Source organism: Chiloscyllium punctatum, chromosome 29 (genome assembly GCF_047496795.1).
Source record: "Chiloscyllium punctatum isolate Juve2018m chromosome 29, sChiPun1.3, whole genome shotgun sequence".
Lineage (NCBI taxonomy): Eukaryota > Metazoa > Chordata > Chondrichthyes > Orectolobiformes > Hemiscylliidae > Chiloscyllium > Chiloscyllium punctatum.
The window spans coordinates 75,459,658-75,483,804 of NC_092767.1; the positions used below are offsets into that span (position 1 = coordinate 75,459,658).

The 24,147-nt window shown below is 48.9% G+C and overlaps 1 protein-coding gene across 3 annotated transcripts in view; it reads left to right on the forward strand.

Moving 5' to 3' along the window:
- dpf1 (double PHD fingers 1) overlaps window positions 1-24,147 on the forward strand; it is a 79,483-nt gene continuing 55,336 nt past the window's right edge. For 2 of the 3 annotated variants that reach the window (XM_072549481.1, XM_072549483.1), the window contains exons 1-2: window positions 1-49; window positions 18,257-18,417. In XM_072549481.1, coding sequence (XP_072405582.1) covers window positions 18-49; window positions 18,257-18,417 — 193 coding nt within the window. In that variant the 5' untranslated portion in view covers window positions 1-17. Of the gene's footprint in view, window positions 50-329; window positions 370-18,256; window positions 18,418-24,147 lie in introns of those variants that run through there. The other variant, XM_072549482.1, reaches the window with a different exon arrangement.

Genomic DNA, 24,147 nt, shown 5'->3' on the forward strand with positions numbered 1-24,147 from the left:
TATTTTATTGTATCAAAATGGCGACAGTCATTCAGAATCCTTTAAAATCGTGAGTATCTGCAAAAATTTCTGCCTTGCATTTTTGCAATTTCCCCAGACCTTTCTTGCATTTGGCAGCCCTCTTATATGAAAAAAAACTTGCATGCAATCCAAGAGAGGTTTTGCAATAGATGCCAAGTGCATTACATTCAATAATTTTCTGCACCCTGTATTAATGGTGCAATTTTTTTTTCTTATGCAGGTTGCATTATTTCTGGTTTTTTTTCCAGTTTTGTTCTATTAAATTTTCTTCTTTTTTTTTTGCCCCCCACTCCCCTTTTTCTCCAGGTGGAAACTCTTTGGATGGAGAGTTGCCTCCTCACCTTAAAGGTGACTTGCTGGCGTGTGGAGTATATTGTAAGCCCAGTGTTATATGTGGTTTACAATGCTGGCTAATGGGCTGATCAGGGCTCAGCGGCAGCGAGCCGCTCGCCTTTAATGAGAGCACGGGGAGGGCTGCAGCCACCAGCGGCTCGCCAGCGCCGCCCGGGGGCAGACACTGGGGACTGCAGGGCAATTAAAGGCGGTGGACCGAGCGGCAACACGTTGAGCCGACAGAAAACAAACCTCCCTCGAAAATAAGCTTGTTTTGCAGTGGGGGGAGGCTTTTGTTTTCGGGGTTTTGCCTGTTTTTGTTTTGCAATCGAATCTGAAAGCTCTAGATTTTTCATTCTTTCAATTTAATGAAATGTCATTTTTTTTGTGTGTGCCTGATGAATTTCTCTTTAAAGGTTGGGAAAGCAGGAATGTGGCTTCCCCCCCCCCCCCCAAATGTCAGCCTGTGTTGGTTTTCTGTGGCTATTCTGAAGATGCCGGGGGGGGGGGGTGGTGGTGGCATCGGGGGGGGGGGTGGTGGTGGCATCAGTGGGGGGGGGTGTGGTGGCATCAGTGGGGGGGGGTGGTGGCATCAGTGGGGGGGGGTGGTGGCATCAGTGGGGGGGGGTGGTGGCATCAGTGGGGGGGTGGTGGCATCAGTGGGGGGGGTGGCATCAGTGGGGGGGGGTGGCATCAGTGGGGGGGGTGTGGTGGCATCAGTGGGGGGGGTGGCATCAGTGGGGGGGGTGGCATCAGTGGGGGGGGTGTGGTGGCATCAGTGGGGGGGGGTGTGGTGGCATCAGTGGGGGGGGTGTGGTGGCATCAGTGGGGGGGGGTGTGGTGGCATCAGTGGGGGGGGTGGTGGCATCAGTGGGGGGGGGTGGTGGCATCAGTGGGGGGGTGGTGGGGCATCAGTGGGGGGTGTGGTGGCATCACTGTGGGGGTGTGGTGGTGGCATCAATGGGGGGGTGGCATCAATGGGGGGGTGGCATCAATGGGGGGGTGGCATCAGTGGGGGTGGTGGCATCGGGGGGGGGGGTGGTGGCATCAAGGGGACTGTAAGCACTGAGAGCATAAGCAAAATTCCACCCCCTTCCCAATCTCCACCAAGCACCCACACACCAGCCACATAGAGAGAGAGAGAGAGAGAGAGAGAGAGAGGGGTGGCCAGCAATGATGTGGCATACTGCAGAGTTCAGAGGGGCAAGGAGTGACACTGATTTAGCTTAGCTCCTGATGCTCACCGAGTCGAATAGCAGAAAGCAGTTCAAATAAGATCGAAGTATTCAAAACCACGAGGGGTCTGGACAGATTGGAAATACTGCCCTGGGGTGTGGGAGGATTGGGCACCAGGCGTTACAGGTTTAGGGCCTTTGACATTTGTAGCAAGAGGGACAAGAGGAGAAATGTTAACCCACAGCGAGTGCTTAGGGTCTGAAATGTGCATGTTCAATCGAAGCTGACAAAGAAGAAATTGTTTTTTATGATCTGCTGAAGGAGATTGCACGGGAATAGGTGGGGGAGTGGGACCTGTGACATTTTGCTGCTTTGGAGGGCCAGCCCCGACACAATGGGCTGAATGTCCTCCTTCTGTGCTGTCATTCAGTGCTCAGGTTCACATGCCAAGCCTTGGGGGAGGGGTATTCGATCCGGGAGATGGTCAGAGAGAGAGGGGCTGCTGGAAGGAGGGGTCATTCAGTTGGAATATTGGTAGGGGCTGAATTTTAACAGATTGAGTCAAACTCACTGTTACACAGGGTCAGCTGGATGAGCACAGAAGAGTTTCACATCAGCCATACTGAACAAAGAGACTGGGTTAATGGGAAGAGAGGAGATTCTATCACCTCTTGCTCCCCCCCCCCCCACCCCGAGCTGAAGGGTAACTCCTCAAATATTTGGCTATCTACACCCCCCCCCCAATGAGTCAGAATCAAATGGAGGATTTCTCACAGCCAGTCCCTGAGTGGTTCTCACTGAGTGAAGGAGTCATTTTGGAGGAGAGAGGCATTGAGGGAAAAGACCAGCTCCCTCTCAATGGTCAGGAGTTGGATTCTGCAGGAATTTCAGGATGCACAGGGAAACCTCTCATCCACATCTCCCCAAACCTACTCTCAGCCTCCCCCTATCTCCTCTCCTCTTCCCAAAGATGTTTTCCTCAATCTGTTCCCTCTCCACCTTTCCTCACCATTTCCCTCAATACCTCTCTCTTCTTTCCTCTCTTCCCTGTCTTCCTCTCTTCCTCTCTAAACTTCCTTTTGCTTCCTGCCTTCCCCCACAATCTCTTCCTGCCCACTTCCCCAATCCTTCCAACCACCGCACCTATTCCCCCTCACCTCTCTATCTACTCTTCCCATCACTCTCCTCCCAAAACCCACTCCCTCTTCTCTACCAATTCTTCTCCCCTTCTCTACTCCCTCCCCTTCATCTAGCCCCTCTATACCCCCTCCCCTCCTCCCTCTATTCCCCCATTCCCTCTCCCCTCCCCCTTCCCTCTATTGCCCCTCCCCCTCCCTCCCTCCCTCTATACCCCCTCCCCTCCTCCCTCTATTCCCCCATTCCCTCTCCCCTCCCCTCTTCCCTCTATTGCCCCTCCCCCCTCCCTCCCTCCCTCTATACCCCCTCCCCTCCTCCCTCTATTCCCCCCATTCCCTCTCCCCTCCTCCCCCTCCCCATTCCCCCTCCCCTCCTCCCTCTATTGCCCCTCCCCCTCCATCTATACCCCTCCCCTCCTCCCTCTACACCCCCCCCTCCTCCCTCTATTCCCCCTCCTCCCCTTCCCTTTTCCCCCATCCCTCATTGCCCCTTTCTCAGAGATGTCACCTTCCCTTGCCCTCCTCAGGGTGACGTTTCTCTGGACCCTCACCCCCGAGGTCCAGCTCCCTCTGTATCCTGTCACAGAAATGCAGGCCTTTTCCAAATTAACCAAATGAGAAATGGAGAGGAGTGTTTGTGTTTTAGTAAAAATACCCCACAATTGGAAGCATTTACTGACTCTGTTTGGTGTTTAACAGAACCCAGGGTGAGATTAACGCTTCATAGAAACACTGAGTTCTTTTCCTGTTTGGAATCTGAGTCCCTGGATAATGATTGTCGCACCAACAAACACTTGAATCCAAAATCGAACACAACAAATACGCAGATAAGACTTGAAACTTGGGGCAAATGGAAGGGTCAGCGATTGTGCTTGTTATTCGGTTTTCCCAACTTTCTGAAAGGGAAAAGCAGGAATAAATTGTTGAATTTTAATAATCTGTGGGCAGATGCAGCGCGCACCGAGTGTTCACGTGAGGGCTTGGGTGGAGAATCAGTCGCCAGTTCTTTTTTTTTACTGATTGTCTTCAACATTAGCTCTTCGCTGAGGTGAAAAAAATTGACAAAAATGTGTCAGAAGTTGAAGATGAGCAGGAATTTCTTCTCTCGGAGGATCGTGAGTCTGCGGAATTCTTCATCAGGGAGCAGTGAGGGGTGTGCCGGGTCACTGCTTAAATTCGAGGCCCAATTAGATTTTTCCTTGACTGGCGGGTTTTGTGAATTCCCACCCGCAATGGGAGCAGCCAAGGATCCTATCGAATGGCAGAGTGGACCCAAGGGGTTGAATGGCCTCCTGCTGTTCGCCTACTTTATGATCTCTGGGCTAAGGCGTTGGGGAGGGTGGCGAATGAGATTATCTCCAGTGGGTCGAGGGACCTCAGTAACTTGAAAGGGTTCAGAAAAGATTTACAAGGATGTTGCCAGGGTTGGAGGGTATGAGCTACAGGGAGAGGCTGAACAGGCTGGGGCTGTTTTCCCTGGAGTGTCGGAGGCTGAGGGGTGACCTTATAGAGGTTTACAAAATTATGAGGGGAATTGGATAGGATAAATAGACAAAGTCTTTTCCCTGGGGTGGGGGAGTCCAGAAGTAGAGGGCATAGGTTGAGGGTGAGAGGGGAAAGATATGAAAGAGACCTAAGGGGCAACTTTTTCACTCAGAGGGTGGTACGTGTATGGAATGAGCTGCCAGAGGATGTGGTGGAGACTGGCACAATTACAATATTTAAGAGGCATTTGGATGGGTATATGAATAAGAAGGGTTTGGAGGGATAAGGGCCGGGTGCTGGCAGGTGGGACTAGATTGGGTTGGGATATTTGGTCGGCATGGACAGGTTGGACCGAAGGGTCTGTTTCTGTGCTGTACATCTCTATGACTCTATGACTTGGATAGAGTGGAGAATATAGACTCGTTGTCCTTGGAGCAGAGAAGGTTAAGGGGGAGATTGGTACTGGCCGTTTGAAACGTTGAAGTGTTTCGATGGTGTTAGTCTGCCTTTGCTGACATCCAGTAGCAGCAAAATGTCTGAAGTACATTGAGATTAAGAATAATAAAATCCTAGCCTTTAAAAGTGAAAAAAAAAGAGAAAACTGTTCATTTTCAAGGAGCTGGGTGTCATTCTTGGGGCTAAAGGGATCAAAGGGGTGCATCCCCTCAGCCAGTGACCAGCAGCGTTTCAATTCTAATGCCAACACAACCATAAAGACTAGCCTGCACTTCACGTTAAATAAACATGCCTTAGAAAAAAAGAGACATCATCCTTTTTCACACAGAGGGTGGTAGGCGCCTGAATGTGCTGCCAAGGGAGGTGTAGGAGCAGATACAATAGCAAGGTTTAAGAGGGGTTTAGACAGGCACATAAACAGGCAGGGAATAGGGGGATACCGCCTATGTGCAGGCAGATGAAACTGGTTTGGATTGGCATCACGGTCAGCAGAGACAGGATGGACCAAAGGGTCTATTCCTGTGCTATTCTATGTTTCAAGGTTTGGGGAGAAAGAGGGAACAGTGGACTTGAGTTGGGTGATCAGCCATGATTATATTGAATAGTGGAAGGGCTGAAAGGCCTTCTCCTGCTCCTAATTTCTACCTCTAAATAAATAAATATTTTTGATTTAAGAAAAAAAAATCAGCTTTATATTTTTTAAAAATCAGAGGCGAGTATTCATTGTTGGAATTTATCAACAGATAGTTGGTATCAGTGGACATTCCAATGGACTAAATCCAGAGAAACGGTTCCCGTTGGCTGGACAGACAGAGGGACAGAGATTGATGGGAATCAGTAAAAGAACTGGAGGGGAAGCTGCAGCAAATTTTTGAGGTTGTGATCTGGGGGGGCAAATCCAACGGGAGTTTTCCAAAAGGGAGTTGGACAAACAAACAATTGGGAAAGGAAATAGGGCCACACAATGACAGATGAAGGGAGCTCCCCGCCCCGGTGTCAAACGTCAACTGACCAAAAGAACATGATCTGGTCCTGACCCATGTTGCAGTGTGTGGGATCTTGCTGTACGTACTGTGTTCTTGAAATTCAATCAATAAATCTAGAGTGAAAACCTAGTCTCAATGATGGTGATCAGGACAACTATCATTGATAGTCATAAAAATCCCTTCTGGTTCATTGAAGCTCTTTAAGGGGTATATCTGCCATTCTTACCCAGTCTGCGCCTACACGTGACTCCAGACCCACAACAGCGTGGTGGACTCTTAACTGCCCTCTGAAATGGTCTGAGTGAGCCACTTAATTAAAAGGGCAAATATAGACAGCTTTTGCCAGTGATGTGGAGATGCTGGTGTTAGACTGGGGTGGACCAAGTTAAAAATCACACAACACCAGCTTATAGTCCAACAGGTTTATTTGGAAGCACTAGCTTTCGGAGCACCGCTCCTTCATCAGGCCAGTGACAATCCTATCCCATAAAGGAATATTTAAAAAACCCTCTGTTTGGTGGTAGTGGGGGGTTGGGTGGGGGGGAAGGTTGCCAGTGAAGCAGGGCTTTGGGATAAGGGTGCCAGGTCTCCTATTACAATTGTACAGGTCTGAGACAGTGACCACCACAGCTCCCAGATGATGGGGGATGACCCTGTACCTATGACAGTGCAGGAGTGTCTCTCCATTGCACAGTCACCTGGGGGGGTGGGCTGTCTCAGAGATTCTGGGTCTGTTTATCATTCGAGCGCTTCTCCCCCTCACCCAGCTGCAGCGTCATTGAGCATCATCGGTGTTGGCTTCACATGCTATGGTACAGAGCAGAAGGAGGCTATTCAGCCCATCACACCACTGATTGCTCTTTGAGAGCTCTCCAATTAGTCTCACGCTCAATGGCCTTCAAAATGTTTCCTTTCTGGGTGACGCGTCCCAGATCTCTCCAACTCGCTTTGAAAACTAAAATTTAATTCATTTGCATTCTCCTGCCAATTCTGGTCAATCTATGCCCCCCTCCCCCCAGTTACCAAGCCTCCTGTCAGTGAAAACAGTTTCTCCTTATTTTTCCTGTCTGAACCCTTCTGAAATTTGAAGAGTTCTAGTAAATCTCCTCTTAACCTTCCCTGCTCTGAGGAAAAACCCAGTCTGCCTGTGTCACTGAGGCACCAATGTCCCCCTCAGATCTCCTCTGCACCCTCTACATCCTTCTTGAAGTATTGGTGCCCAAAATCAGGAGATGACTGTCCTGCTGAGGATTAACTATGGGTCTGTTGTGGAATCTGAATGATGCTCCCAGAACCTGCTCAGGATATTCTTAAGAGCAGGGAAGATCCCCCAGTTTCTGCAGCGTTGGCAAGAACAGATATCTCCTGGAGAGCAAGCTAAGCAGAGGAGATTGAGGTGCTAGCTAGGACTCAACGACTGTTAAAATGTTAACTTTATTCTTTTATTTTCTACTTTATGTTAAGAAGGACTTTAGTGTTAGCTATTAGCATCTTTCGTTATTTTTTATTTGTTCTATGAAGGTCTGTAATGTTTAACTTTTTAACCATGTTCCTTTTGCTACTTTGTACCTATGTACTTTTGGACCTAAGTTGACACTGTATGTGCTGCTATTAGACACTACCCACTCTACTTCTGTACTCGAGTACAGATGACAAAAATATTTTTTTAAAAACGCAACAAATTACATTCATGTAGCACCAATGACAGGGTAAACCATGCCAAGGAACGATTGTCAGGCAAAACCTGACATCGAACCACATTAGGAAGTATTAGGGCAGGTGACCAAAAACTTTGGCAAAATGGTTGGTTTCAAGGAGGCTCCTGAAGAGGTAGGGAGAGGTGGAAAGGTTGAGGGACGGAATTCCAGAGCCTGGGGCAGCTGAAGGCACGGCCGCTAAAGGTGCACGATGGAAATCGGATTAAAAAGGACACAGATCTCGGAGGGTTTTAGAGAAGATTAGAGGGGTAGGTGACAGTCTGGTAATATCATCGATAAAATATTACTCCAGTGATTAATGTTCTGCAAACCCAGGTTTGAATCCTGCCATGACAGATGGTGGAATTTGAATTCAATAAAAGTCTGGAATCACGGCCAATTGTCAAGGTAAACCTGTCTGGTGTGTTAATGTCCTTTACAGATGGAAATCTGCCGTCAATACCTGGTCTGGGTGACTCCAGACACACAGCAGTGTGGTTGAGTCCTGACTATCCCTCTGTGTATTTAGGAATGGGCAATAAATGCTGGCCCACCTGTGAATGAATCTATAAAAAGACAGCAAAAGAGGCGGAGGCGTGAAATAGATTTGAAAGCAAGGCTGCAAATTGTAAAAGAGATGTCGCTGCATGTAATGTCGTCTGGGGCTTGGGGCTGCTCCTTCCAGCTCCTTTTTTATTATCCTGCCTGATGAGGATCCCGACAATCCCACAAGGTAAAGACCAGTGGCTGCCTGTGACGGAGGGAATCTCTGGGAAAGCTCAGCCTGACCAGGAGACGCCAATCTCACCAGCTGGAAGTGCTTTAGGCAGATGGTGCCCACTCACTCAGCTGCTGGAAGGCCCTTTGCTACAACCCCCTGCTGATATCACAAACACATGCACATTCCTTTGGTGTTTCTGTTGGCCAATTTTACAGTGAATTCGAACCTGCTGCTGGGTTGATTTTTACAACGGACTGAGTCACTTAAACAGCTTCTAAAGTAGCAGTTGGGAGACTCTGTAGGGAGTACATGGGCGGCTTGTATGACATGAGCATTTCCTGTTAAAGAGTGCTGTTTTAGTCATATATGCTTTTGTCACTGTTAACCCCTTGTCTGATGCCTCCTCCCCTCTCCCCAAGCAGCCTGCTCAACTTGCACTTGTTCACAATTGGCTTCCAGTCTGAGTGCGCCCAAGTTTAAGATTGACCTGTTTGTATTCAAAACCTTTACCCACCCCACCCCAGCTCTGCAAACATCTCCTCTACCCCCTACCCATCCCATTTTAATCACTGGGGCAATTATTGGAGAAGGGAGAAGCTGGGCTAATAATCCAGAGGTAAAAACAATGACTGCAGATGCTGAAAACCAAATACTGGATTAGTGGTGCTGGAAGAGCACAGCAGTTCAGGCAGCATCCAACGAGCAGCGAAATCAACGTTTTGGGCAAAAGCCCTTCATCAGGAATAAAGGCATGGCTTTATTCCTGATGAAGGGCTTTTGCCCGAAACGTTGATTTCGCTGCTCGTTGGATGCTGCCTGAACTGCTGTGCTCTTCCAGCACCACTAATCCAGTAATAATCCAGAGGTTCAGGCTAATAGCCAGGAGACACGGGTCAAATCCCATCGTGGCATTCAATGGAAACTAATTCAGTTAATCAAATCTGGAACTGGTCTCAATCTCGGTGACTGTGTAAAAACCCAGCTGGCTCACTAATGGGGGCGGCACGGTGGTACGGTGGTTAGCACTGCTGCCTCACAGCACCAGAGACCCGGGTTCAATTCCCACCTCAGGCGACTCTCTCTGTGGAGTTTGCACATTGTCCCCGTGTCTGCGTGGGTTTCCTCTGCGTGCTCCAGTTTCCTCCCACAATCCCAAAACGTGCAGGTTAGGTGAATTGGCCATGATAAATTGCCCGTAGTGTTAGGTGAAGGGGTAAATGTGGGGGAGTGGGTCTGGGTGGGTTGTGTTTCGGTGGATCGGTGTGGACTTGTTGGGCTGAAGGGCCTGTTTCCACACTGAAAGTAATCTAATCTAATCCAATATAGGTAATCTAGTCTAATGTCTCTTTAGAATGGGAAATCTGCCATCCTTACCCAGTCTGGACCTGTATGTGACTCCAGACCCATAGCGATGGGGTTGACTCTTAACTGCTCTATGAAATTTTTTTTAGATTAGATTCCCTCCAGTGTGGAAACAGACCCTTCGGCCCAACAAGTCCACACCGACCCTCCGAAGAGTAACTCACCCAGACCCATTCCCCTACATTTACCTCTGACTAATGCACCTAACACTACGGGCAATTTAGCATGGTCAGTTCACCTAACCTGCACATCTTTGGATTGTGGGAGGAAACCGGAGCACCCGGAGGAAACCCACGCAGACACGGGGAGAATGTGCAAACTCCACACAGACCATGTCCATTAGAGCTGAATACTATGGCTATTCTTGTCTTCTAGTTGAAGAAACTAACTTTTCGCTCCAGTATTTTTAAGAAAGGATTTCTTTCTTTTTTTTGAAGAAGCGAAGTGCTGTAGGCAACGAATGTGAAATGAAAACAAGTCGCCCGAGGCTGGAATCGAACCTGGGTCCCTGGTGCTGTGAGGCAGCAGTGCTAACCACTGAGCCACCGTGCCACCCCAAATGGCCCTTGCAGGCCACTCTGTTCAAGGGGCAATTAGGGACAAATGCCACACTGACGATGCTTGTATCCCATGAAAAAAAAAGTGAATGCTGGCAATGCCCGATCCCAAATCTCCGGAATTCTTTCCTTATATCTCTCCTCCTCCCTCGTTATCATCTTTCAGGGTCACCTGCGCTAGTGCCTGGTATCACTTAGTGTCAAACTCGTTGATGTTTAGTAACATGTTTAGGTCATTTTACTCACATTAGAAGCTGAAAAGAGAGACATTTCTCAGAGAGTTTTATTGTGCACTCATCAGGACCTGTGCCAAATTTCAAATGATCGCAAACAATCAGTCAAGCTTATAACGTGGCTCTTTTCCAAATGCAGGAGCCTACTCTTCACAAAAAAAGGGAATGGCTTTAAATGTTGTGTTTTTTTTTGAATCACCAAGAGAGCCTGATGAGCCAATAGTTCTCTTCAGATTTCTCCATGGAAACCCCTCAACCAATCAATGTCATCCCCCTTTTCTCCTGTGGTACAATTCATTGTGACCACTTGCAGTTGGCATTCTTGTAACTGGTCCTGATGAGTGTGAGGGAGGAAAATGTTTGGGCACCCCATCTCTCCTTGTAACAAGAGTCAGGTTCCATGCGTGTGGTTGCTTGTGCTGAAGGCGCTGCACAAATGCAGGCTGTTGCAAAGACACAAAGGAAAACACCGCAAACACTTGGAAGGGCTCGAGCACCATTTGAGGAGAGATAGAAAAACTGAGTTTTAACAATTCTGGTGGTGATGAGAGGCTAATGAACTGAAATCTTAACTCCTTTCAGACACTTGCCTAACCTGATTCTTCCCCCCCACCCCCCCAAGCTTCCAGAACTTTCTGTTTTCATTTTGGATCCTCTGTATCGTCTGGTTCTTGTTAACAGATGGTGCAAGTAATTTTTGTTTTAGAAAGAAAATGTGATTGTCATTTTTGAAAGAATGAATACTTACAGTCGGGGGAGGTGAGCAGGACCTTGTGATGAAAATACCAGCACAAAATGTTCTGGAACATTCTATGATTTGATGTGATAACAGACTGTAAAAAAATGTGTGTATTGTTCACACAATCTACAAATACCAGTTGCCAAAATCGAATCTTAATGTTTCAAATTTAATTGTTTAAATGACTTTTGGTTTAAAAAAGGATTTTTTTTCTTCATTATCAAAATGGGAAGGAAATGAGAGATTTATAATTTAGAAAATTCTCCCTGTGTGAAATTTCCCATCTGTCAGAGAGAAATAGGTGGTTTTTTTTCTTTTAATCTCACTGTAATTTAATCAGCTAGAGACCAATTTTCATATTCTCCAGAAACCAGCCCCAGATTCTAAACGAGAGGCTTTACCAACAGGATTTACTGGCTACCGGGCAGAAATTCTCTCTGGGATACCACCCCACAACCCCTGCCCACCAATTCTTCAACAGCCCCCAAATTTCATCACATCTCTCTCCCAGCATCACACCCCTCCCCCATTTTCAGGCTTCACCCTAATCCTCATCCTCCATCTTCACTCCTACCCCACAATCTTCACCTTACATCCAGGTTCGATTCCAGCCTCGGGCGACTTGTTTTCATTTCACATTCGTTGCCTACAGCACTTCGCTTCTTCAAAAAAAAGAAAGAAATCCTTTCTTAAAAATACTGGAGCGAAAAGTTAGTTTCTTCAACTAGAAGACAAGAATAGCCATAGTATTCAGCTCTAATGGACATGGTCTGTGTGGAGTTTGTGGGTCACGTGTAGACCAGACATGCAAGGAAGGCAGATTTCCTTCCCTAAAGGTCAGTAGTGAAGCAGATGGGTTTTTGCAACAATTGGTGATGTCATGGTCATGGTGATGGGCAGCACGGTGGTACAGTGGTTAGCACTGCTGCCTCACAGCGCCTGAGACCCGGGTTCAATTCCCGCCTCAGGCGACTGACTGTGTGGAGTTTGCACGTTCTCCCCGTGTCTGCGTGGGTTTCCTCCGGGTGCTCCGGTTTCCTCCCACAGTCCAAAGATGTGCAGGCCAGGTGAATTGGCCATGCTAAATTGTCCGTAGTGTTAGGTAAGGGGTAAATGTAGATGTAGGGGTATGGGTGGGTTACGCTTCGGCGGGGCGGTGTGGACTTGTTGGGCCGAAGGGCCTGTTTCCACACTGTAAGTAATCTAATCTAATCTAATTAGTTTTCGATTCCAAATCCTTCACACAATGGTCTCCATTAAACTGGCTTTCTAATTCCATATTTGTTATTGACTCACCATCTGCTGTGGTGAGATTCAAACACGTGTCCCCAGGCTATTAGCCTGGGCGCCTACTGGATGAATAATTCAGCGACATTACCAAGACACCTCCCTCTGATGGAGTAGGGTCCATGAGCTCGAGGAGTTTGACCCACTGATGCTGAAGGAATGTGCCAATTTGAGGGGTTTGAGTTGCTTCAACAGATGGGGGAGGTTGGGGCTGTTTTGCACGATGAGGAGAAGGTTCACAGGAGGTGGGGGTTGTTGGGGTTGGGATTGGGGGTTGTTGGGGATGGGGATTGGGGGGTGTTGGGGATTTCAAAACCACGAGGGTTCTGGAGAGAGGTGATCTGGAGGAACTGCCTCCGTTGGCAGAAAGATTGAGGGGACTGATTTCAGAAATTGGCACACAACATCCAATGGAAGAATAAGAATAAATCATTTCTCCCAGCGGATTTGGAATTTGATGGAGGCAGCTTCAGTGGAGGCTCTCAAAAGGAAATCAGAAAAGGAAGAAATTGCTCAGGGTGATAAGTTAAAGATGACGGCATAGTTTCAAATGGTGCTATTGCAGAGAATCAGCACAGACACAAGAGGCCAAATGGCCTCCTTCATTGTGTGAATCTATTAGTCTGGGCAGATTGGAGGTCAGGGATCAGGGGTGATTGTGTTCACAGAGCAACACAAACAGTGATCTTACATTAACCTTGCCCCGAGCGTAGCCCGTGTTCAGTCTGTGAGAGGGTCACTGAGACTCTTGGTTTAATCTACTATTGTATCGATTACGTGACTGATTAATAAAAGATGTGATTGCACTAAGAGCATCTTCCAGCAGAGAGTCCGGTTAAATGTACGCATTCTGTATCTCAGTATCTCCGTACTCTAGTCATTACCTGTCACTCAGGAAACCCATAAATTTTGTGTCTGATAGAACATTCTGGCAGGTGGTTTGTTATTACAGTGATGTCAGTGGACCTCTACTGCTGTGTGTGTGTGTGTGTATGAGTGTATATATATGAGAGTGTGTGTGCGTGTATGAGTGTGTGTGTATTGAGTGTGTGTGTGCGTGAGAGTGTGTGTGTATATTGGGTTTGGGAGTGTGGGGGGAGAGTGGTGGTGACGGTATGTGCGTTCACATGCGTGCATGTTGGTGAGTGTGTGCTTTGTTGTTGACTATATGTGCATAGATGGGAGTGGGAGTGTTGGTGTGTGTATGTATGTGTGTGTGTGAGAGAGAGAGAGACTGTGTGTGTGTGTGTGTGTGTATGTTAGTGCACACAAAGTGATTGACAATGTTCCAGTTAGCCGGTTAATCAGTTGGACCTGGACTTATGTATGGCCAAGAGGTCAACGAGTCAGGGACTTGGACCCTGTGTTACTGTAGTTCCAGCTGATTTTCTCTTCTTTTGATTTCTGCCCTCTCTGTGATCCCAGGGGAGTTTGCCATTGTCTGTCACCTCTCCCAGGCCCCAGAGTTGTCATAGTTCACAGGAGAATCTGGAATGGAAGTGGTGGTGATCATTCTACCTGGGGCGTATCACCGTCGTGTTGCTGTCATCTTCACTCTCACCTTTTCCTCTGGCACTGTCCAATGGATGGTATTTTGGAGCAGGAATCCTGGCAGAGAACGTAATCCTCTGGGGATGTTCGATGCAGGGGAGTGAATTTGGGAGTTTGTGTGTGTTTTGGCAGGGGCGAGGGTCAGGGTTAGTAACAGCTAAACTGACAGGGATATGACTTCACCACCATGTAAACAACATCCTCCAATTGATTGACTTGATAATGGACTGATCAATTGATCAATCACTGATGAACACGAGCTTTTTTTAAAAAAACACCAAGCTCTGGAGAGATAATATGATGTGCCAAACAGCCACAACTTAACACTTCTAGGTGTGAAAATGAGGTCATGTAGGAAAGGTCTTAAAGTCATTGGCTTTTGAAGGTGCACGTTGTGTAGTCTTTTTCATAGGATGTGGGCAGAATGGTCTGTGTCAGCACTTATTGCCCCTTGAGAAGGTGGGGGTGAGCTGCCTTCTTGAACCGCTGCAACCTATGTGCTGTAGATTGACCCACAATAATATTAGGAAGGAAATACCAATACTTTGCCCAGTGAAAATGAAGAAACAGCGATGTATTCCCAAAACAAAAAAACTCCAGATGCTGCAAATCAGAAACTAAAGCAGCAATTGCTGGAGAAACTTAGCAGGTCGGGCAGCATCTGTGGAGAGAAAGCAGAGCTAACATTTTTGGGTCCAGTGACCCTTCTTCAGAACTGAAGATGAATATGTGTTCTGAGGAATGGTCACTGGACCTGAAAGGCTCTGCTTTCTCTCCACAGGTGCTGCCAGACCTGCTGAGTTTCTCCAGCAATTTCTGCGATATATTTCCAAGTCAGGATGGTGAGTGGAGGGGAACTTGCAGGGGGTGGTGTTCCCATGTATCTGCTGCCCTTGTCCTTCCAGATGGAAGTGGTCGTGGGTTTGGAAGGTGCTGCCTGAGGATCTTTGGTGAATTTTTGCAGCGTGTCTTGTCACTGCTGCTGCTTAGTGTTGATGGTTGAGGGAGTGGATGTTGAAGTTGGTGGATATGATGTCATATGCGCATGTGATCGGGCGGTGGTGAAAATTGAAAACATACACAACTCCTTCATGTATCTCTCTCAAGGTTGTCTCCAACCCATCCCCATAAGACACAATCTGGAAATTTGTCACTCACTTCAAATGAACTGAACGTTGTGCCCTCCGGCCTGTCCTGGCCTCCATCCCCGGTTCAGGCGCCAATCTCCCTCCTTCCTCGTCCGGGTGTGATGGGTCGAATGGCCTCCTGTTTGGGATCTCTGTTCCATACCCCCAACTCCATCCGACAGCACATTGGCTCCATGCCCCATTCTTCCTGCCCCATGGGATCTTGCTGAATGCCAGCCCAGACTCCCATGTGAGGATGACAATCCTTGCAACAGCGAGAGAGAGTTTCATTGGCGGAAGGTTGAGTGATTCAGGAACGTCCCAACGTGGGGAAAGGGGCTAAGGAAATGCTGCCTTTCACACTGTGGGGTGTATCTTTCATCAAACATCCCCCAACCCTCCCCCATCTCCCCAATTCCCCTCTCACCTCTCCTCCATCCCATCTCCCCTCTCCTCCAATTTAACCCCAGAACTCCAGTTCCCCTCCATCACCTCACACACCTCCCCATTTTCCCCTACCCATTTCCCCTTCTCCCCCATTTCTCCATCCCCATCTCCACCCTCCTCATGTCACCCCCTCTCCAACCCCCACACCTCCCCTTTCCCCGTACTCCCTCACATTCCCTCAAATTGACCCCCAAGCTTCTGTCTCTGCCCCCACAGACCTCAATTCCCCCTGCTCCTTCTCCCAAATCATCCCCACCTCCCATCTCCCCTCCATCCATCCAATCCTCTCCGAATCCCTGACCATCCCTCACATCCCTGTCCCCACCCTCCTGTCCCCTCACTCACTCGCTCCCCCCAATTCCATCTCCACTTCCCACCCCACATCTCCACCATTATCTCCAATCCTCATCCCCACCAATCCCCACACCCCCCCATCCCAATTCCCATCCCCACCATCTCCCACACACCCCCTGTCCCCACCATCCGTCTAATCCCTCTCTTCTCCAATCCCCACACCCCCAATCCCCATCCGGTATACCAAATACCCACCCCCATTCTCCACACCCCATCTCCCCACAAACTGCAATTATCACGTGACCCATCCCCATCCCCATCCCCAAAACCCTCCCAATCCCCACCCTTTCATCCCTAACACCCCCGTAATCCTCACCCCCTCATCCCCAACACCCCCGTAATCCTCACCCCCTCATCCCCAACACCCTTCCAATCCCCACCCCCTCATCCCCAACACCCCCGTAATCCCCAACCCCTCATCCCCACACCCCCGTAATCCCCAATCCCCCCCGTAATCCCCACCCCCTCATCCCCAACACCCTCCCAATCCCCACCCCCTCATCCCCAACACCCCCCTAATTACCACCCCCTCATCCCCAACACCCTCCCAATCCCCACTCCCTCATCCCCAACACCCTCCCAATCCCCAACCCCTCATCTCCAACACCCTCCCAATCCCCAACCCCTCATCCCCAACACCCTCCCAATCACTACCCCATCATCTCTACAACCTCCACTCATCCCCAACCCCTCCTTCCCACTGACCCCCATATCCTCACCTACCTCATCCCAATGGCGCAGGTGGGACTAGATTGGATTGGGATATTTGGTCCGCATGGAAGAGTTGGACCGAAGGGTCTGTTTCCACGACTCTATGGCACACCCACATCCCCAATCTCTCACCCCCACATGTTCCCACATCCTTGCCCCCCTCATCCCCATGACACCCCCACATCCCTGCCACGCTCATCCCCACGACCTCCCTATCCTCGCGCCCCCCTCATCCTGACCTCCCCACATCCCCGTCCCTCTCCACCCCATGAACCCTGCACGTCCCCACCTCCCTCATCCCCAACACCCCTCAATCCGCACAATCCTCGACCCCACATCCCCACCCTCTTCCCAAACCCTGCCCACCGCCACACCCATCCCCATCCTCCTCCCCACCACCCCATCAAATCCCCACCCCCTCCTTCCCACGATCCCCCAATCACCCGACCCAAATCATCCCCGCCACTTCCTCATCCCCATCCCCCAATCCCCACACCCCTCATCCCCGTCCCTGTCACCCCCACCCCCCGATCCCCACACCCCATCTCACCTCCCCATCCCCACACCTCCCCATTCCCATCATCCCCACCCCCCCCATCTCACCTCCCCATCCCCACACCCCCATTCCCATCACCCCCACCCCCCCATCCCCACACCCCATCTCACCTCCCCATCCTCACACCCCCATTCCCATCACCCCCACCCCCCCATCCCCACACCCCATCTCACCTCCCCATCCTCACACCCCCATTCCCATCACCCCCACCCCCCCATCCCCACACCCCATCTCACCTCCCCATTCCCATCACCCCCACCCCCCCCATCCCCACACCCCATCTCATCTCCCCATCCCCACACCTCCCCATTCCCATCACCCCCACCCCCCCCATCCCCACACCCCATCTCACCTCCCCATCCCCACACCTCCCCATTCCCATCATCCCCACACGCCCCATCCCCACATCCCACCTCCCCATCATCCTTCCCATCCCCACAACCCCAATCTCCAGTCCTATGGCGGAAGGTTTCTCCCCCAATTCTGCAGCTACGAGGGCGACCCTGGGCTCTTATTTATCCCGTTTGTGTGCGACCCTCCGAGGAGCTTTATCCTGCCGGTGTTCCCATCGGATTATCCAATGAACGGTCACCTGGCTTCAGAAACAAACTGTCTTTGCAGGATCTTTTAAATCCCGGGTCTCACTTTGTCTGTCAGATTCCCAGCTGACTGGACAATTATTAAGACTAATTCTTTTTTAACCAACTAATTCTCTTTCAATCTTCTCACCACCTTGTACATCTGGTCTGCATGTGTGCAGCGATGTTGGAGACATTTTAAGCTGTGAGTGACAAAGAGGGCAAGATGTCTGACATGAAATTGGAACAGAGTCAGCAACAACAGCAAGGTGCATTTACATAGCACCTTCGAGGTGGTTTAACAGCACTGCCTTTTTTTGTTTCAAAACGTGTGTGCCAACAGTGAACCACAGACTGCTCCGAAAAACTTGAGCAAAGAGGGAAGTTGTCAGGAGCTTCCAAAGAGGAGGAGGGAGGGAGAGAGAGAGATGAGGTAGAAAGCAAAAGAGAGTAAGAAGAGGGAGTGAAGAGAAGAGGAGTGATAGGATAAATTGGATGAGATGGAGAGGAGGGAATGAGTACAGATGTGACTCCAGACTCTCAGCAATGTGGTTGACTCGTAACTGCCCTCTGGGCAATAAATACTGCCCTGGGCCACATCTTGTGAGTGAAAGTCAAATTGCACTTTCAGACACGTGCAGAGCGGTGAGGATTGTTGAGTGTTGGTGATCCGAAATTGGGAGCTACCGAAGGTGGTGGGGATGATGGTTGTTGACGTGTTCTCTGTACCTTTCTGCTGGCAGGCTGGGTGAGGATTTCTACCGCGAGGCCATCGAACATTGCCGTAGCTACAATGCGCGGCTGTGCGCCGAGCGGAGCATGCGGTTGCCGTTCCTGGACTCCCAGACGGGCGTCGCCCAGAACAACTGCTACATCTGGATGGAGAAGACCCACCGGGGCCCAGGCACGTACCTCACTAGGACAGGTTTGCCAGGGTGGGGGGGGTGTGTGCGAGTGGAGTGCATGTTGGGGTTTGTGATGGCCCAGAAGGCGGCCATTCGGCCCCTTGTGTCTGCACCAGCTCTTCGAATGAGCATCATTACCCAGTGCCAACCTCCTGCCTTTTCCCCATGCCCTTTGCACGTTTCTATCCAAATAACCAGCCAGTACCCCTCTTGAAAGCCTCAATTGAACCTGCCTTCACACATTTCCAGACTCTATCTACTCGCTGAATGACAAAAGGATTTTTCTTGCATACCCCCTTGCTTCTTTTGTACGTCAGTTTAAATCTACGCCTTCTTATTCCTTTCGTGAGCGAGTTAGGGGCTAAGAGCAGTCCATTTGACCCCTTGAACCTGCACTATCGCTCAGTAAGGTCACGGCTGATGGCTGCAGTCTCCATAGGACCATAGTACAACACAGAAGGGTGCCATTCAGTCTCTCTTGTCCATGCTGACCCAGAGACACCCAGATGCCCTTTTTAATCCCAACTTCCTGCACATGCCTCTTATCCCTGCGGCTTACAACACCTAAGATGGAAGATCCAGGTACTTTTTAAACAGAGTTTAGGGTCTCTGTCTCTACTGCCAACTCGGGCAGCGACTTCCAGACCATCATTGCCCTTTGTGTGAAGACGTTTTTTTCCCCCTGAGTCCCCTCCAGTCTTTCTGCCACTGAACTTGAATCTGTGACCACTGGTTTTTGAGTTCTATGCCTTGGGAAATAGATCTCAGCTCCAGTTCCCCCCCAGCTCCCCCCATCACCATCAATCCAAGTATCTATCAGCCTTGACATTATAATCTGAGAGTCAAGAGTTCATTTGTTCAGGGAATGTGGGAATCATTGGTAAGGCTGGCATTTATTATCTATCCCTGACTGTCCCTTGAACTGTTCTCACTCTGAGACGTCCCTATAGCCACACCAGGTAAGAATTGCAGATTTCCCTCTCTAAAGGGACATATGTGAACCAGATGGGGATTTTTTTTTCACAACAAGGGGTGACGTTATAGAGGGGCATGGACAGAGTAATTAGGCAAAGTCTTTTCCCTGGGGTGGGGGAGTCCAGAACTAGAGGGCATAGGTTTAGGGTGAGAGGGGAAAGATATAAAAGAGACCTAAGGGGCATCTTTTTCACACAGAGGGTGGTATGTGTATGGAATGAGCTGTCAGAGGAAGTGGTGGAGGCTGGTTCAATTGCAAGATTTAAGAGGCATTTGGGTGGGTATATAAATAGGAAAGGTTTGGAGGGATATGGGTCAGATGCTGGCAGGTGGGACTAGATTGGGTTGGGATATCTGGTCGGCATGGATGGGTTGGACCGAAGGGTCTGTTTCCATGCTGTACGTCTCTAAGACTCTAATTGCTGATAGTTTTATAGTTATTATCACTCAGATTAGCTTTCCGTTCCAGATTTTCCACAGTTATCCGAGCCCACATTCCCAGACCAATAACCCCTGCAATACTCATTCTGTGACATTACCGTTATGACACCACTTCCACCTCTGACAGTGTCTACTGTCCAAGGATATCACAACAGCTATAAGGTGCTTTGAGGATGTGAAAAGTACTAGAGAAACACAAGTCTTTCCTTTGCTCCTTGTCAACCCATCCACTTCAGACATAGGATTAGAATTAACATTAGGGTTAAGGTTAAGGATAGGGTCAAGGTTAAGGATAGGATTAGGGTCAAGGTTAAGGTTAGGGTTCGGATTAGGGTTAGCCTATCCCTTGCCTCTCTTATCCTTTCAGCTTGAGGATTCTTACAGAGCCCTGTCCGGCTTCTAGGAAAAAGTGAGGACTGCAGATGCTGGAAATCAGATTCTAGATCAGAGAGGTGCTGGAAAAGCACAGCAGGTCAGGCAGCATCCAAGGAGCAGGAAAAGAAATATCGACATTTCGGGCAAAAGCCCTTCTTTGCCCAAAACGTCGATTTTTCCTGCTTCTCGGATGCTGCCTGACCTGCTGTGCGTTTCCAGCACCACTCTGATCTAGAATCTGATTTCCAGCATCTGCAGTCCTCACTTTTCCAGCACCACCCTGACCAGCTCCTGCTGATGGTTCTTGGGGTGTGTTCCAGTGTTAGGGGGTGTCGAGTAAAGCTAAGTTGTTGGTGCAGTGTGTGGGGAACAATGAAAAGAAAATGTGGAGCAGAGCAGTGGGATAGCAGGAAGGAACGTGCTGATCCTGTTCTTGGTCAGACACAGCTCCAGAACGTTGCATTATTCAAAATGCTTTCCTGCTTCTCTCACTGTTCTGCTTCTGGTCAGATATTGTTTCAGAGTCTTGATTCTATTTACAGCTTAACCTCTGCAGAATCTACCGAACCCCACCATGTTCTAGGGTTAACCTTCAGTCCCGCTGTCTTGTTTTGCAGTGATGCAGAAATCAGGCAGTTAGAAAATTATATCGTGCAGTAGAACTGCGTCAAATTAACTCCTGCACCATCCGCTACAGTGCAGTTATACTTGATAGCCTGCCTCAGTTTCAGACTATTGCTCCTAGAAAACACTGAGGGGGAAAGCGACAACAACAAGACCTGTTTATATATATATTTCACACAATATATCAGCCAAACAGCCACCAATCGACATCCACTCACATCTGGAGATATTCAGACAGGGAATTGATAGCTCAGTACAAGGGAGGGCTTTTATGAAGCATCTTAAAGGGGGGTGGGGCATGGAATAGAGGGTGAGGATGAGGAAGAGAAAGAGAGAGAGGGGAAGAGAAGGTGAGGAGGATAGAGAGAGGGAAAGAGAGGGTGAGGAGGGGGGAGAGAGAGAGAGAGAAGGGGAAGAGAGGGTGAGGAGGAGAGAGAGAGTTTGGGTCCCCGACAGTTAAAGGCATGGTTGCCAATGGTGGAGTGATTTCAACTGGGGATTGTAGAGACTGGTATTGGAGGTGCACAGAGTTTTCGGAGAATGTTACAGAAGTGGTGGGTGGAAGGCCGGGACAGGAATTTGATATTTAGGGCTTTGCCAGATCAGGGGCGGATGTTTGCTCAGTCAGCAGGGGTGGATCTGAGAATGGATGTGACTCCCAGCGAGGTGGCAAAGTTGTCACAGTGATACAAACCTATTGTTCCTTGGCGAGCCAATTTAATCCTGATTCGGAGGGGCCGGTGTTGGACTGGGGTGGACAAAGTTAAAAATCACACAACACCAGGTTATAGTCCCAACAGGTTTAATTGGAAGCACACTAGCTTTCGGAGATACGCTGATGAAGGAGTGTCGCTCCGAAAGTTAGTGTGCTTTCAATTAAACCAATTTAATCCTGTTTCACTGCTAACATATACCTATCCCCAAGTCGGGGGATTCCTGCAATTGATCTGATTGTGAGTGAATTCCAGACTCCCGCCATCCTCTGGGTGATAAAGCTTTTTCATCAAATCCTCTGAAAGCCCCCTTAACCTTAACCTGATCCCCCCTTGTTATTAACCCTTAAACTCAGGGGGAGTGGCTGCTTCTTATCTATGCTGCCCATGCCCCTCATCGTCATATACCCTCTATCTCGTCCCCCTCAGCCCTTCTCTGCAAAGGAAACCTGAGCTTAACCAGCCTCTCTTCATCCCTAAACTGCTCCATCCCAGGCAACAATCTGGTGAACCTCCTCTGCACCCTCTCCAGTGAACATAAGAAGATGGGATGGCTATTCAGCCCCTCCACCTTTCAATGAGATCCTAGCTGAGCATGGCAATTAAAGAGAGGGCCTTTTGATATGAAGGGAGGACAAAGAACTGGATGCTAAACGCATCTGTAGAAGTAAGAGGAAAACAGAACTAGGTAGGAAGAAACTGCACAATGTTTTCGCCACTGTCAGCTGTCACTAAACCTTTTGTTTCAGAATGTGTGTTACCTTCTTTTGCAGGACAGAGGGATTGTTAGTGGGTGTCATTAGGTATTTCGAGAATGTGCCTTCATTGCCAAATAGCCGATCTGTACTGTGTTACATCTAATTAACTCCATATTACCTGCTTTTAGCCTGTATCTTTAATACCTTTGCTTAACAAAAAATGTATCTATCTTAGATTTAAAATGAACAGTTACATTCTTTGTATCGTGCAGTGACTTTATACTTAAGTTTCTGTTAATACAAAAAAAATTGGGTTTTTGAGACTTTTAGCTATCACAGGGGCTAGTGTGCAGTATACCCCCCACAACCACCCCTGCCCCCAACACTATTATGATTTAGTTCTTCCTTTTTTTTCTTATTTTTAATTGTAATTTTATTTTGTTGTTTGTTTAATGAGTAAATTCGGTGATTTGTCTTTAAAGAAAAAGAACTGAGTTCTTAAGGTTTTCAGAGAGAGAGGTGGGCACCATGGGGAACTAGGAGGACATTACTTGCTCCATCAATTCCATTTTGATTCGGTTTCTCCCTTGTCTGATTTTGTTGTTTTGTCCCGGGTGGACAGTGTTTGTTGTTTGATAATTGGACAATTTGGTTGTGTTATTAAAATAATATAAAAATACAAAGAGCTGGGTTCTTCCCCAGTGGAGCTTTTGCTTCTGGACAGAGAGAAAGGGTCGACAAAAGAAAGGTGGAAACTGGTGTTTGTACTCAACAACAGACTTACATTAAAACTGTTGTAAATCTCCGAATGGCTTTTGCTGTTTAACTCAACATGCGTGTAACAGTCTATTAACCAATCCACACACTGGGTTTAATCAACTCCCAGTGCCCACTCCCCTGCTCATTACATACCCACATGAGCCCTCATGCCCCTCACTCTCCCAGGCCACCTCTGGTCAGATTTCAGGCCATATGCTTAAGAGTTTTAGTTAGTATCAGTGAGTACTCCCCTCCTGCAGTATCGGTGAGTACTCCCCTCGTGCAGTAACGGTGAGTACTCCCTTCCTACAGTATCGTTGAGTGTTCCCCTCGTGCGGTATCGTTGAGTGTTCCCCTCGTGCGGGATCAGTGAGTGTTCCCCTCGTGCGGTATCAGTGAGTATTCCCCTCGTGCGGTATCAGCGAGTGTTCCTCTCGTGCAGTATCAGTGTTATTCCCCTCATCCAGTATCAGTGAGTACTCCCCTCGTGCAGTTTCAGCGAGTACTCCCCTCGTGCAGTATCAGCAAGTGTTCCCCTCGTGCGGTATCAGAGAGTACTCCTCTCGTGCGGTACCAGTGAGTGTTCCCCTCATGCGGTACCAGTGTGTGTTCCCCTCGTGCGGTATCAGTGAGTACTCCCCTCGTGCGGTATCAGTGAGTACTCCCCTCGTGCGGTATCAGTGAGTACTCCCCTCGTTCAGTATCAGTGAGTATTCCCCTCGTGCAGTATCAGTGTGTATTCCCCTTGTGCAGTATCAGTGAGTACTCCCCTCGTTCAGTATCAGTGAGTATTCCCCTCGTGCAGTATTAGTGTGTATTCCCCTCGTGCGGTGTCAGCGAGTGTTCCCCTCGTGCGGTGTCAGCGAGTGTTCCCCTCGTGCGGTATCAGTGAGCACTCCCCTCGTTCAGTATCAGTGAGTATTCCCCTCGTGCAGTATCAGTGAGTACTCCCCTCGTTCAGTATCAGTGAGTATTCCCCTCATGCAGTATCAGTGAGTACTCCCCTCGTTCAGTATCAGTGAGTACTCCCCTCGTTCAGTATCAGTGAGTATTCCCCTCGTGCGGTATCAGCGAGTGTTCCCCTCGTGCGGTATCAGCGAGTGTTCCCCTCGTGCGGTATCAGCGAGTGTTCCCCTCGTGCGGT